This window comes from Phaenicophaeus curvirostris, chromosome 1 (assembly GCF_032191515.1).
Source record: "Phaenicophaeus curvirostris isolate KB17595 chromosome 1, BPBGC_Pcur_1.0, whole genome shotgun sequence".
In the NCBI taxonomy this organism is placed as follows: Eukaryota; Metazoa; Chordata; class Aves; order Cuculiformes; family Cuculidae; genus Phaenicophaeus; species Phaenicophaeus curvirostris.
Genome location: NC_091392.1, coordinates 140,586,854 through 140,600,005, shown reverse-complemented (window position 1 = coordinate 140,600,005; position 13,152 = coordinate 140,586,854). Strand labels below are relative to the sequence as shown.

Genomic DNA, 13,152 nt, shown 5'->3' with positions numbered 1-13,152 from the left:
CCAGTTCTCTTGCATGTGCTTCATGATAGCACTCAAGATCACCTGTTCCATGACTTTCTCTGGCACTGAGGTCAGACTGACAGACCTGTAGTTCGCTGGATCCTCCCTCCAACCCTTCTTGTAGATGGGCACATCAGCCAGCCTCCAGTCCAGTGGAACTTCCCCAGTCAGCCAGGACTGCTGGAAGATGATGGAAAGAGGTTTGGCAAGCACATCCACCAGCTCCCTCAATACTCTTGGGTGGATCCCATCCGGCCCCATCGACTTGTGGGTGAAGTAGCAAGCTGTACAGAACGTGTGCTTTTAACTGATAAATATCTGTCTCTAAGCAACAGTATGACTGATTAAATTCTTACAATTTCTCCATGTTTTTTTAAATACATTTCTATATGCCACATGTTTTATATGTATTTTATGATTTTCAGCCCCCTCAAACAATTTTGGCTCAAATCCAGCGTCATCGTAAAATTCCTATCCATACAGTATCCTTCAACTGTGATGATACAGAAGCTAATAAATTTTTGTATGAACTATCTACGGAAACAGAGGGACGGTTTCATTATTATAACATTTACTTGACTGATCCTGATGCTGGAGAGATTGGTGTTGTGAGTATCTGAAAATAAATATGATTGTTTTTTCTTGCCATTGAAGGTACCGCAAAACTCACATTATTGTGATTCCAGATTACATTATATTATTTTAAAACAGGGTTAATCCTGGTCAGATTTGAAGTGGTGTGGAAGCAGTGAGTGACATTTTTTGTTTATGAAATTTTGTTAGACCGCAACAGAAAGGCCTAAGGATCATGCAAAGTACATTAGTAGTGCTATTGTTGCAAAAAACATTCCAGCCTCCAAACCCCAGAAACATATAATCCAAATTCAGCTCTGGAAGCAACACGCATGATCTCTGCTGTCTAAGAGACAAGCTACTATTTACAATGAAGCTATGTTTTGTATCATGTTAATAAATGAGACAATGCAGTGTTGAATTTAAATGATGATGAATGAATCATTCTGTGAATTTTGCTAGAAGTTCACTGTACTGAACTGAGGAGAGATCTGTAATGAGTGAAATGTCTGGAATAGCCGTGACCTATCAAGTGTGACTAAGCAGCTCAATCTAACAGTCCCCAGTAGGAAATTTCTGAATAGACTAACAGAAACACCCATTTAAAGCAGATTCCTGTTTTTAATTAAACACTCAGTTAATTAGTTCCACAACTAATGGTGGCAGTGGAACAACCAGAACAACACAGTAGAATGATATTTAGAACTTTGCAGACACAAAGGAGAAGAAAGATGTGAAAGTATTCCATCTCTTGGAAGATACCAGGGAGCATACTGGGCAGTTTTGGTGGTTCTGATGATGTGGACTGTGTGACACTGCATGTTGGAAAGATAAGGGCCAAGTCCATGTTGTCCATCTCCAGACTTCCGTCACTGTGGGAGTTGTAAAGGGATCATTGCTGGAATTTCCTTCCTGTTTTCCTGTAGTCCAAATTATTCCTACTCAGTTCCAATGTTTACTTGAAGAGTATGGGTTTTACATACAATTTTTCAGAGACAGTATTGTGAATGTGATACAGCTGTGATTTGTAGAATGACAGGACAACAGTTGTTACGTACATATCTTGCATTATGTTTAATTTATTTACTTATTTGTTGTGCTTGCTTGGAATGAGGGGAGCTATTGACCTTGTTACATCATTCAGAAATATGGCTGTTCATATCTTAAGGGATAACTGGCTTGTTAGAGAATGCTTGTCCTTTTCCTAAAAAGGAAGAATGACTTGAAAGATTGTATTGCCACGCACATGTTCATCTTTTTTTCCATAAGCCTGCTCGTACGTAGAGAAAGTGAACAAAACAAACTTTGGTTTAAGAGACAGAGAGACTGTGGGAAAAAGTACACAAAATTATGCAGTTGTCCTAACTGAGTCATTATTCAAAATCATCACTAGAGCTTGCATTGTGTCAGTTCAGAAATGAAACATGTTTAGGAGTAATTGTAATAAAACATTTGATTTCATTTTTGTTAGAGTGAAGACATACAACTTTTGAAAAGAGAGATTGAACAAGGAAAAAGAGACCTGGAGAAAATGAAGACCTTTCATGATGAATGTCTGATAAAGGATCATTATAATGGAGAAAATGATCCAGAGAATAAGTATGTCCTCATATTGCTATTGTGTTAATAAGAGATAGGATCTATCTGTTTCATTTCTCCTTTTTCATTGTCTTGCATTTTTAATCACTGACATTCTCCCTCCTAAAAAGAAAGTTAGTTGTTTCTTTTTTTTTCTGAACAGTTACAGTAATGGAGAAGAAAAGTCTGGAAAAAATACACTAAATGTATTAACAGAATGATCTCAAATATATCTCAATAGTCTCAGATTATTAGGAATAATTAAAGCAAAGACGTTATTGTCCTGTTGTAGAGCTGGCATGGTACTCCATGCCTATATTGACACTCATTAGGATATGCTGATTGAAACAAATTACATACAAATGTACTTGTTTAAAAGATGGCAGACACCATAAATGATATTCAGCTCAAGTATTTTCACATTTTTGATTGTATAATATGTGTCTGTATATTATTCTATATTTAACTTTGCTTTTTATTAAAGGATAAGTAATCTCATAATTAAAAAGTGTTTCATGTCCACCATCAGCTGAAAAACATGTTGAAAATCTTGCAGTGCCAAAAATGACTGTTAAAAAATCTGTCCTTTCACAGCATTTCAAAGGTAGGCTCCTGAGTCACCATGGAGAAGTTTTCTGATTGTACCGAGTTTCTGTTTGGGGAACAAACACAGACCTAGCTTCCAACTTGGACTTACTTCTAATCTTTGTGAGAGCACAGCCTTAATGAAAAAATAGCTTGCCCAGTGCCTTTTTCATCTGTGCAGTAATAGTACAAAAGCCGGAAAGTACATTGAAAAAAATCCTATTTTTAAGACAGAAATCTATTAAAAACAGTAAGTTAAAACAAAGGTATTAAAAATAAAGTAAAATAAATTAGAGGAGGAGACTGGTGTGGAACAATTCTGCATGTGGAAGGGCAGGCAGGATGTCCAGCCTAAAAATGTAGGTAAGTGTTTCTATCAGAATTTGCATTTTTTTTTACTTAGTGCTGGAATAAACATATATGTGTGTGTTTGTATATATATATATAAAAAACTGTTTATGTATATAAAATCTAAATATACATGTGTGTCAGTCATTTTCATTACTGATGGTAGGTTTATTTTCCTCCCTAGGATTCAAAGAGGCTATTAAACAGCATTCTGACCTTATTAAAAATGTACAAGTGTTGCTTTAAAAGTAACAAACACTTTTAAAATAGACTAAGAAACAATTTTTAGACAGTTAAAAAACACAAGCATATTTTAACCTCCTTTGAACTCCCCTTTGTAATGCAGACTAGGATAATAGAGAAAACATTTTGCACTACTGGACGCATTTGAAATGAGTATTTAAATAACCAGAAGAATTCAGCTTAGTCTTTTTTAAACCATTGCTATATGTTTGAAGAATTTCTTAGAAGCAGTAATCACAAGCAAACACATGCTGTTTCTTCTGTAACCGAACATGTTGAAGAACTTAATACTGCTTTTAGCAGCAGGCCATGCTGTGCTTCAGAAGACCCAGAATTGACACCACATCACCAAGCCTGGCAAACCACTGCTGACAGTCCAGCCCAAAGGAAGAAAGTATTATATGCAGGTAAGACTACTATGAACTGTAGCTGTTAGTGGAATTTATTCACTAACTTGAAAAGCTTCTGTCGAAAATAGCAAAAAGCACCCCTCATTGTAGGAACCAATTAAGCCTTTGATGAATTAAATAACCATCTTTCTGAAATTCTGACTAACTTTCCTTCATTTTCACTTTTCAGCCATCTTACTCATTTGACACAAACAGACAGACAACTGTCTGCTCATTTATACTTCATCACAGACCCTGTGATGAAAGAAGTGTGGCCAGCAGGTCAACGGAAGGGATTCTGCCCCTCTATTCCTCTCTTGTGAGACCTCATCTGGAGTGTTGTGTCCAGTTCTGGAATCCTCAACATAAGAAGGACATCGAACTGTTGGAATGGGTCCAGAGTAGGCTACAAGGATGATCAGAGGGCTGGAGCACATTCCCTATGAGACAGGCTAAGAGATTTGGGGTTGTTGAGTCTGGAGAAGAGAAGGCTCCGAGGAGATCTTATAGCGACCTTCCAGTTCCTGAAGCGGCTACAAGAAAGCTGGGGAGGGACTGTTCACCAAGGCTTGTGGTGATAGGACGAGGGGCAATGAGTATAAACTGGAGAGGGGCAGATTTAGACTAGACATAAGGAAGAATTTCTTCATGATGAGAGTGGTGGGACACTGGAACAGGTTGCTTAGGGAAGTTGTGGATGACCCATCCCTGGAGGTGTTCAAAGGCAGGTTGAATGAGACCCTGAGCAGCCTGATCTAGTGGGACATGTCCCTGCCAAATGGCAGGGGAGTTGGAACTGGGTGATGTCTAAGGTCCCTTCCAACCCAGACTATTCTATGATTCTGTGATTTTATGATTATCCATTTTCATAGAATGTTTTAAAAGCTGTGCAAGCACTTTTTAAATAGTAGATATTAATCTCTTCTTTGTTTGTATTAGAAATAAGTACATTGGCAGGGATGAAGGGCTGATCTCTGTTTCACTAGTTGCAGCATTATTTATGCTAATATTTCCCCTTACTACACCTGTAACTCTACATTTGTCTCTGAAGTATCCTGTGTATGCTTTTTGAAACAAAGTTTGCTTGGCTGATGTGAAAGAAGTCTTTGTCCTTGGGGAAGTATGAGGTACAAATTAGTGCAGAAGTAATTTTGTGGTTGAGGTCTTGTGTAGTCATTCCCTTAAAAACTGGGATTGGATTCCAGAAATCCCAGGCAAGTCTTTGAGCAATAAGTTAGCTCTTCCTTTCTTTCCCTTTTAACATCCACAGAGCAAACAAAGACAAGTCTGCTGCGAATCCTGAGCCACAGTGTGAAATCAAGGAAAGAGAGCCCAGAGGAAGGAATATCTCCTGAAAAAAAGGATGTTTCTGTCAAAAAGAGCATGAAACACACAACCATTTCCAAAGGCAAGTTGACAGCCAGGAAGCTCTGGGTGGGGCATCAGATAACATTTCTTCTGCTGCACTTGTTACTAATAGCACCTCATTTGAGGTGAAACAGTGAAGACCTGTAGTACAAAGGACCAGGATACAGCAAATACGCAGAGAGCTGGACACACGGGAAGGTATTGTAACAAGGTCCTTACAACTGTTGCCAGATTCCTTCCAGTGCCCAAACTATTTGGTTTCCAACAGTATAGTTATGTCCACAGTATGTGACAACTGTGATACTGCTGCGCCTTAGACTGCTGAAAGGATATCAGAGGTACTTCTTACCTTATAATAAATAGATCTTGAGAGTCTTGTTAGAATACAGTAATAGATTTTTGCCGGGATACATTAATTTGTAGTTTTGTTCAGTGTTATTAAAGCTGAGAGTGGTCGTTCTAATTCTGAAAGCAAGTGGCAATTTATTAAAAAACATGTTCTCTAGTAAACCATAGGTAGAAGCAAAAGTATTTCAAGTGGGGCTTGAATATACATCCAAACAGTTTTCATTTCTTTCAGTAATTCATGCAACTCTGAACTGTATGATAGGTCCTCTAAGTCCACCTATGATACTTAAAGATGTTTGTATTTTTTTTACATTTCAGCTTCCTATTCATATGCTTTTTATACAGATTTTCATAGTGTTATACCCTAAATTAGCCAATCCTGCATCTCATTAGTGATAGTACTTTGTATAACATCATGAATTGGGGAATAAACTGAGTTATCTTTATTTTGGGGCTATAAGAAATAAATGCATACAGAGCTCTGTTTTTTAAAAAAAAAAGCCTAACTTATTCCTCACCTATTTTACAAATTTCTCATTGATTAATTAAGTCTCATGAAACATACTGTAACATTATTACTATTGATCAACAGTAAGAAAAGCAAGAAACTTAATTCTCATTGATTAATTTAGCAACTGAAATAGACATTCTTGTGTAGTCTTTGTGACGCTGCTAGTAGCTTGAAATGAAAAAATGTTGCTATTATATGTCAGCTTATTAATGCATACTTCTGTGTGCACAAAAACTTTAAGATAATGAAATGCAAGTGTTTTATCTTAGATCTGAAAATGCAGAAAGCCATGGAAAAGACATCGAAAAGGTATGTGTGTAGATACTTAGAAACAGCAAAAAAATTACAGTTTGTATTTTCCTTCAGTCACTTCAGAATTCTCAAAGGTATTTCTACCTTGTGCTACTTCTTACCACCTTTTTTTCCAGTTCTCTAGATATTTCTTCGGCTCTTTGGTTAGAGACTCATGGCTTGGTTGCTAGGCGACTCACCATCAAAGATGCCTTAGCTCCTACAGCTGTCCCACACAGTACCAAATACATCCCAGTTCTGGACAAGCATGTAGCTTCTAAAGTATTTGATGAGGTAAAACTCTTACTCTCTTTCAAAGAAAATGTAAAACTTGGTTCTGTTTTAAAAAGTATTTTTTATTCATTTCTGTAAATGTCATAAGTGCATTCTCTAGTCATCATTGTAGACAGTTGATGTGCACTAAATGTTTAATGCATATCTGAATGTTCATTCATCAGTAAGAAGGTAAAACTGATAGTTAATAGTATTTCTTGCAGATTTTACCCTTAAGTTTTAGAGCCATATGTTTTTCTTTCACATTTACCAGTTGATGGCAGTGTACAGCCATCAGGTGTTCAGCAATTTCTTGAGCACCACAGCCTCTTCTGATGCATATTAGATCACTGTAGTATGTATTTTAGGTCCACAAAGTCATTTGGAAAACTGTACAGGTGCATAATTTGTGCATTCTCAAGGTTTACATATGTCTGCTAAGACCTTTTGAGAAGTACTTGAAGTCAGTAGTTAAAATTTAATTCTGATAGGTGTAGGCACCTGTAAGATTGTGGAGGCGCAAAATTCATGATGAATTGTGTATCATGAAGCTCTAATTGCCATTCCAGTTAAAGGAAATCAATTTTGTGGCAAATTGCTCTAATTCTTCTTGTGTGATATATCCTATGAAAGTCCTATGTGCATGCTGCAGCTCATTTTAACTATTAAAAACAATTTCTTTAAAAAAATATTCAGAGAAAAACTAAACAGCATCTGTTTGAATAACAAAGGGTAAGCAAGGAGTTTGGAATAGGATGTGGTATGGAGCTTAGTGAAATATCTGTAACTAATGTACACGCTTGTACATTTTAAAGTTTTCATGTTAGGAATGGGAATTTTTGCTATAGCATGCAGATTGTGGAAGCAAAACCAGATTTAGCTGGTTTAGTAAAAGCAAGTCAAACCTAACATATTTAAGGATTTTATTTTAAGTGTGAGATTTTTTTGGTATGCTATAAAAAGATGTCTTTTTGTACAAAAAGTATTTTCAAATGTACATTTTAATGTTTCAGATGTAAAATAGACATTTTTTAATGAAGAGATATTTAATGATTACAAAACAATCTACTGTGAAATGTCAAACAAAATACATTGACTTTCATACAACTCTTACAATTGATTTCTGACCAGTCACTTCTTTTCCTATCTTCTTCTGAATACACCTACCAACTAGAGCTCTTTCTGCCGTGTTTCTAAATGAAGACTCCTTTGAGTCCTTTCTAGACAATTCTGAGCTGCATTTGAACCGCTGTTTGCTAAAACAGTAGTCTGTAAAACATAATGGTCCTTGAAAATAGCCAAAGCTATGATTCAGCAAATGACAGAAGTAATTTTTAATGGTAGCTCCTGGGAGCTTGTGGTAGTCTAGTTCAGGACTGATTAAGTTCAGTATTCTTAGAATGAATAGCAGCTTTACAGAATCAAAACTGTGATCCATGGGCTTTCTTTAGAGACAGGGATATAAACAAGAAAGAACATGTCATTCTTACCACTTTTTTGTACCTGCTAAGCCCCTTTAGTTGTATAGAGACACTCAGTTTCTCAGGCAGTGGAGAATTATTGTTCTATGTGTAAAAGCATGGTTTTTTTCTGGATCTGAAGCAGGGTATAGAAAGGAAAAAGAAAGTTGATGGCTGCACACAAGGTGAAACCAGTAGAGTTTATGAGCTGTGGAACCCATTCTCCTGCAAGTCTTATGCCAGCTTATCAAGGAAAAGCAGAAAATAAGTTCTGGGAGTACACACAGAACTTGAATAGGAGTCGTTAACAAATCGATTAAGAGTTTTGATTATTCCACTATCTCAGAAGACTTCATTGAAGATAATAAACATACAGACATTTTTGCATTCTTCTTTCTGAAATCTTAATTTTCTTGATATGGGATGCATACATCCCTGATTGCTTTTCTGGGGGTAGTGTAATTTATACTTTTGGTTTTTGTTAGCAGTGATGGACTCAATGATCCGGTGGGTCTCTTCCAACCTGGTTATTCTATGATTCTATGATTCTATGATAATGCAATAACTATGAGCAGTTTTCTCACCTTGGAAATGCAGCAAGTAAAAGGTCTCCATGACAACTGTTGATTAATAAGAAGCTGTGCTGTTGTTTTCAGGTCTGCTTGACCTGTCAGTTTCACCTGAGTTATTCCAAAGAGGTTAATTCATTAAGTTACCCATCACATTCAGATCTAGAAAAAAGAAAATTGGTTTAGGGACTTGTCTAAATTATGCTGTGATATTTCTGGAAGAAACCTTCCCTATAGAACTATCTGACTATCTGTTGCAGATTGTGGCATCTTAAGTACTGTTTTGCATGTCGTGGAGTTTTGACTTAACATTTTGCTCAGAAGAATCAAATTCAGATTCAGCCAACCAAAATGTCTTGCTCTATCTAAAGTAGGAAAAGTTTTTTCTAGCATTACTGTGCTTTGGTTTTGTCCATAAAAAGTGAAATTTTGAATTTGAAATAAAAGTCATTTTGAAACAAGCAAATTCTTTTGGTGTGAAAGTTTAAGTATTTAATTTAGAAAAATGACAAAACATTTTGGCACTGAAAAAGCTTCCCTGTGATTTCTTTCAGCAGAATATGTCAAATTTCACTTGACTTTGTGAGCAGTTTCCATTGCTTTAAAAACATACATAGTATTTCAAATTTACTATTTCATAAGAACACATTCCGTTCTGATTTTATTCTTTAATACTGTAATAAAGTATTATATACCCTCATGTTCTACTCAAAGTGTTTTATAAACTGTATTAAATATTAATTTTGAAAATTATGCTGTTTGCACTTGGAATTTGTAAAGGGGTATCGGAGAGGACTTCATGCCCTGTTAAACTTGGTTTGAATAACATAGCAGACAACCACCCTGGCAATATAAAACTGGAATATGGATAGTCTCAGTTCCTTGTCTTTCACCTTTCAAATGCCACCTGGAAATGACAGCTACCCAGATTTCATGGCTCACAGTTCTGGGCAGAGATTTCTCTCATCTGTCTCTGGCAAGATACTTCACTGACATGTTCCCATTAACTTCAGCTTCTACATGATCTTAAGATTAATTTAATATGAGGATCTTTGATGTGGTTTGGCACTGGTGTGACACAGATTAATTAAAAAGAGAGAAGATGTCCTCAGAAAGAGAGTGGCATATTAAGTCATACCACTGATCCTGAAAAAATAGTCATACAGCAGTAATTTGGAATCCAGCTAAGCTATGATGATTCAGACACAAATAAAACATCACTGGAAAATGTTCTCAATTAAGGAAGTATTTTTATTGTTTCATCTGAACCTCATCTGTTTTTTTCTCATCTAAGTCCTGATCTCAAGCAGGCACTTGGACAAGCTCTTCACTCTACCGTATGTATTAAGACAGTTTTGGGAATAGTAACATTCTCCAACTTCTCCATTTCTTTCTTGGATTTTTTCTGTTTATAATCATCAGCAGGACACTTTAAGCTTTTCTTATATGAATTGCTGAGTAATATAAGAGGCTGAATGACGGTACTTTGGACTGAGAAATGGGAAAGAATCTTTCCTTCTCTCTGTCATCTTTTTCTACACTTTTCTCTGCCTTTTGAAGGCCTAGCTCTAAGTGTAAGACTTTCTATTTTATAATTAAGTTGGTTTACAAAGATGCTTATATATTGTGAAATTTGCAGGGTAGTGAAGTTCCTGATTCTGACCAACCAGGTTAGGCTTCTAAGCATTAATGTGGTTAATTAAAACCAGTTTCAGTGAGCAGTGTCCACCTTGTTCATGCTTTGGTGGTCAGTGTGGTGGTAAAGAACATCTCTTTCCACCTTTAGTACTCTAATTCCTTGGAAAATATAGTCCTCTAGAATAAGAGCATTAAATACACTTAAATAAGTAAGTATCACACCTGTATGCTTGAATTAGATGCTAATAAGTTTATAAGAGTCTTGTTTTAAAGTAATACAGTTTGGAATATGGTCATGATCTAGACAGGATTGTCTCCTTTCTGACCTACCCTTCCATTGTTAGAGTGACTTTTTGACAGTCTATTTTGACAGTACTGATTTAATCAATTTGCAACTTCTGCGTTGAAGGGATTCTGTAATTTCGTAAGATTTTGTTAACAGACTGGAACTATGTCTTAATTCTGACATTTCTTTTGAGGTGGTCACATCTTTCTGCAGCCTTCCAGTGTTCTTTGTGTCTGTTTTGATTCCTGGAAATGGACTCTTGGACATTCAGTTATTCTGGTGAAGGAAAAATTGTGTGATAAATGAAGTTTTTGTCTTTTGTTCTATAATAGATGTTACCTTTGGCTCATGTTAGCAGCGATAAAAAGCAGATCACACTAATTAATCCTCAGGCAGTGAATCTTGATGCCTATAAAGAGAAGCTGGAACAAGCAATTAAATCCTATGAAAGGCAAGTCTACTCATCAGAAATTTATCATATTTGCAGTCTAATTTTTGATTTTTTTCTTACGTAAAGGGTATCTGCTCACACATGCTTTGCTCAATACTGGTAATTTTGTCCATTGACACACTTTAATCAACCAACAGCCTGTAGGATAAATGTTTATTTTCTTCAAAAAATGTGTATTTTCTTCAAAAACCATGCAGAATGAAAAAACAGATAATAGCCAAGGAGACAAGAAACAACAAATATGTTGCTCATATTATGTTTTTTAATGACGAAAAAATATTTTATTGTCTTTTCTGTGAATAAACCTGAAAGCAATCTTCCCTGGGGAAGAATCCCAGCTAAACATACAGTAGTAGTCAGACTTTTAACTTGCAATTAAACTCTTAAATCCATAGACTGACATTTAAACTAGTGGCCTGTTTTTTGCTGCCAGCTGCCTAGCACCTGACTACAGATCTAAGAGCGGAATTGAGGCACCCTTAAGATACTGACAGTTTTAATTTCTTATTTTTTGTGAGAAGATATGTGTTCTGCTTATTAATTAAATGTTCGTAAAAGCACATAAGAGGTAAACAGGACAAGGACATTATCTCTCTAAGCTATTTCTTTCCTTGAATCTAAATTGGTGCATTTTTTTTTTGAAGCAATGCAATTACTTGACTACAGGTGTCATTCAGTAGCCTTAAGAGGTCTTTGATGAGGCTCGCTTTAATAAAACAGATATCTTTACAAGTGGTATTCTAATAAAATTTACAGTTGTAGTTATTTCAAATGATCAAAACCCCCTTGATGACTAGTGTTTAGTCTTTGCTTTTGATTAATTCCAATGAGGCCCTTTAAGGTTTTTTTTTACCTCTGTAGCTCTAAAATCACATCAGTTCTTTTTAAAGCATGTAATAGCTCTCTTTTTCATTCTCCTTTCCAATTTCTGAATATATCCATCTTTTTGCCATAAAAATCATGAATAACAGTTTGCAAATGCTGCTTGCTGTACCTAATATCAGTGTATTTACAACAGCAGGATTGAGTTTCCTACTATTCCCTACATTAAAGATGTGTAGGAGTGAGATCTGTTGGAAGATCCTTATAATTGACAATGTAAAAAAGAGTTCTCATTGCTTTTCCTCTACATGTGAAACAGCAACCCAGTCAAATTTATTTTGCTCCAAATGTTGCAGTACTTTTCCAGTAACTGACTTTTGCAAAGGCTGCAGTTCAGCTTAGTGAATAGTGATTGGTCGCAAATTTATTCTGACATCTACAGATGAAATAATACATCAGGACAAGTAGGTTTCAAGAACAGAAGCAAGCATGACAATATCTTTCCCAAATGTAAATTGACCTCAGCAGGAAATACAGAAGGAGAAAAGTGTCGAGGGCAGAAATATTGTGCTCTGACAGAAAGAATATCCAATACTGAAGGAGAAAAATGCTGAAAGCTTCAAAATGTGTATGATCTTGTATAGCCGGAGGCTTTTACAAATGAGTTAGATATGAATGTGCACATTTAGAAGTATGAAATAGGCAGTGGAGCTTGCTGAGACTGCAGTGTGAATGAACTAAGTAATTTACATTCTAAAAATGCTGAGGTTTGGTTTCTAGTAGAGAAAATGAATCACCAAGAAATTAATATTCAAAATCTGGTGCTAATGAGCTTTTTTTTTTGTACATGCATCAGTAAATCTGGCAAGGCTATCAAAAAATCTAATGGTTACATTCTGAATTTTTTCTAACAATGAATTTGTTCTTTTATTTCCAAAGGAAGCTTGGAATTTTTCTAGAATTACAGCAATTGAGATCATCAGTAGAGGTTTATTTGTGTATTATGAAATGAAGTCATTGGGTGATGGTTTGCTTGAGATTTTAACAGAGAAAACTAAGTTAGATGACCCCATAAGTGTTTATCATTTATATCTAATAAGTAACAGCAGAAAATTTAGTGATGCTTTCAAAAGATCTCACAACTGCCTTGCTTTGGCATAGTCACTTCTGTTTTCCTGTCAGTAGTTTTTCTTCATAGCCACATTTTAATGAAGTAGAAACCTGATTGCTACAATCAAGGGGTTATCTCAGCAGGAAAAAAAAATAGCATTAGTCTCCATGTGTCTTCGGGCTACAGTTTTCAGACACTGTTTAATTGGACAAACTGTGCTTGGTTTAACTGGCATTTAATCACTTTTTAAATTTGATTTATCTTGCTTATGTTTTCCATAGAAAATCCTGGCAGGAAGCAGTAGTGAT

At 35.8% G+C, this 13,152-nt stretch overlaps 1 protein-coding gene across 1 annotated transcript in view; it reads left to right on the top strand.

Annotated features, from left to right (window-relative positions):
* Positions 1–13,152, top strand: part of VWA3B (von Willebrand factor A domain containing 3B) — a 72,400-nt gene that overhangs the window by 37,190 nt on the left and 22,058 nt on the right. Inside the window, exons 15-21 of the mRNA XM_069876311.1 lie at positions 426–608; positions 2,045–2,172; positions 3,553–3,734; positions 4,987–5,150; positions 6,200–6,252; positions 6,372–6,528; positions 10,793–10,911. Coding sequence (XP_069732412.1) covers positions 426–608; positions 2,045–2,172; positions 3,553–3,734; positions 4,987–5,150; positions 6,200–6,252; positions 6,372–6,528; positions 10,793–10,911 — 986 coding nt within the window. The remainder of the gene's footprint in view (positions 1–425; positions 609–2,044; positions 2,173–3,552; positions 3,735–4,986; positions 5,151–6,199; positions 6,253–6,371; positions 6,529–10,792; positions 10,912–13,152) is intronic.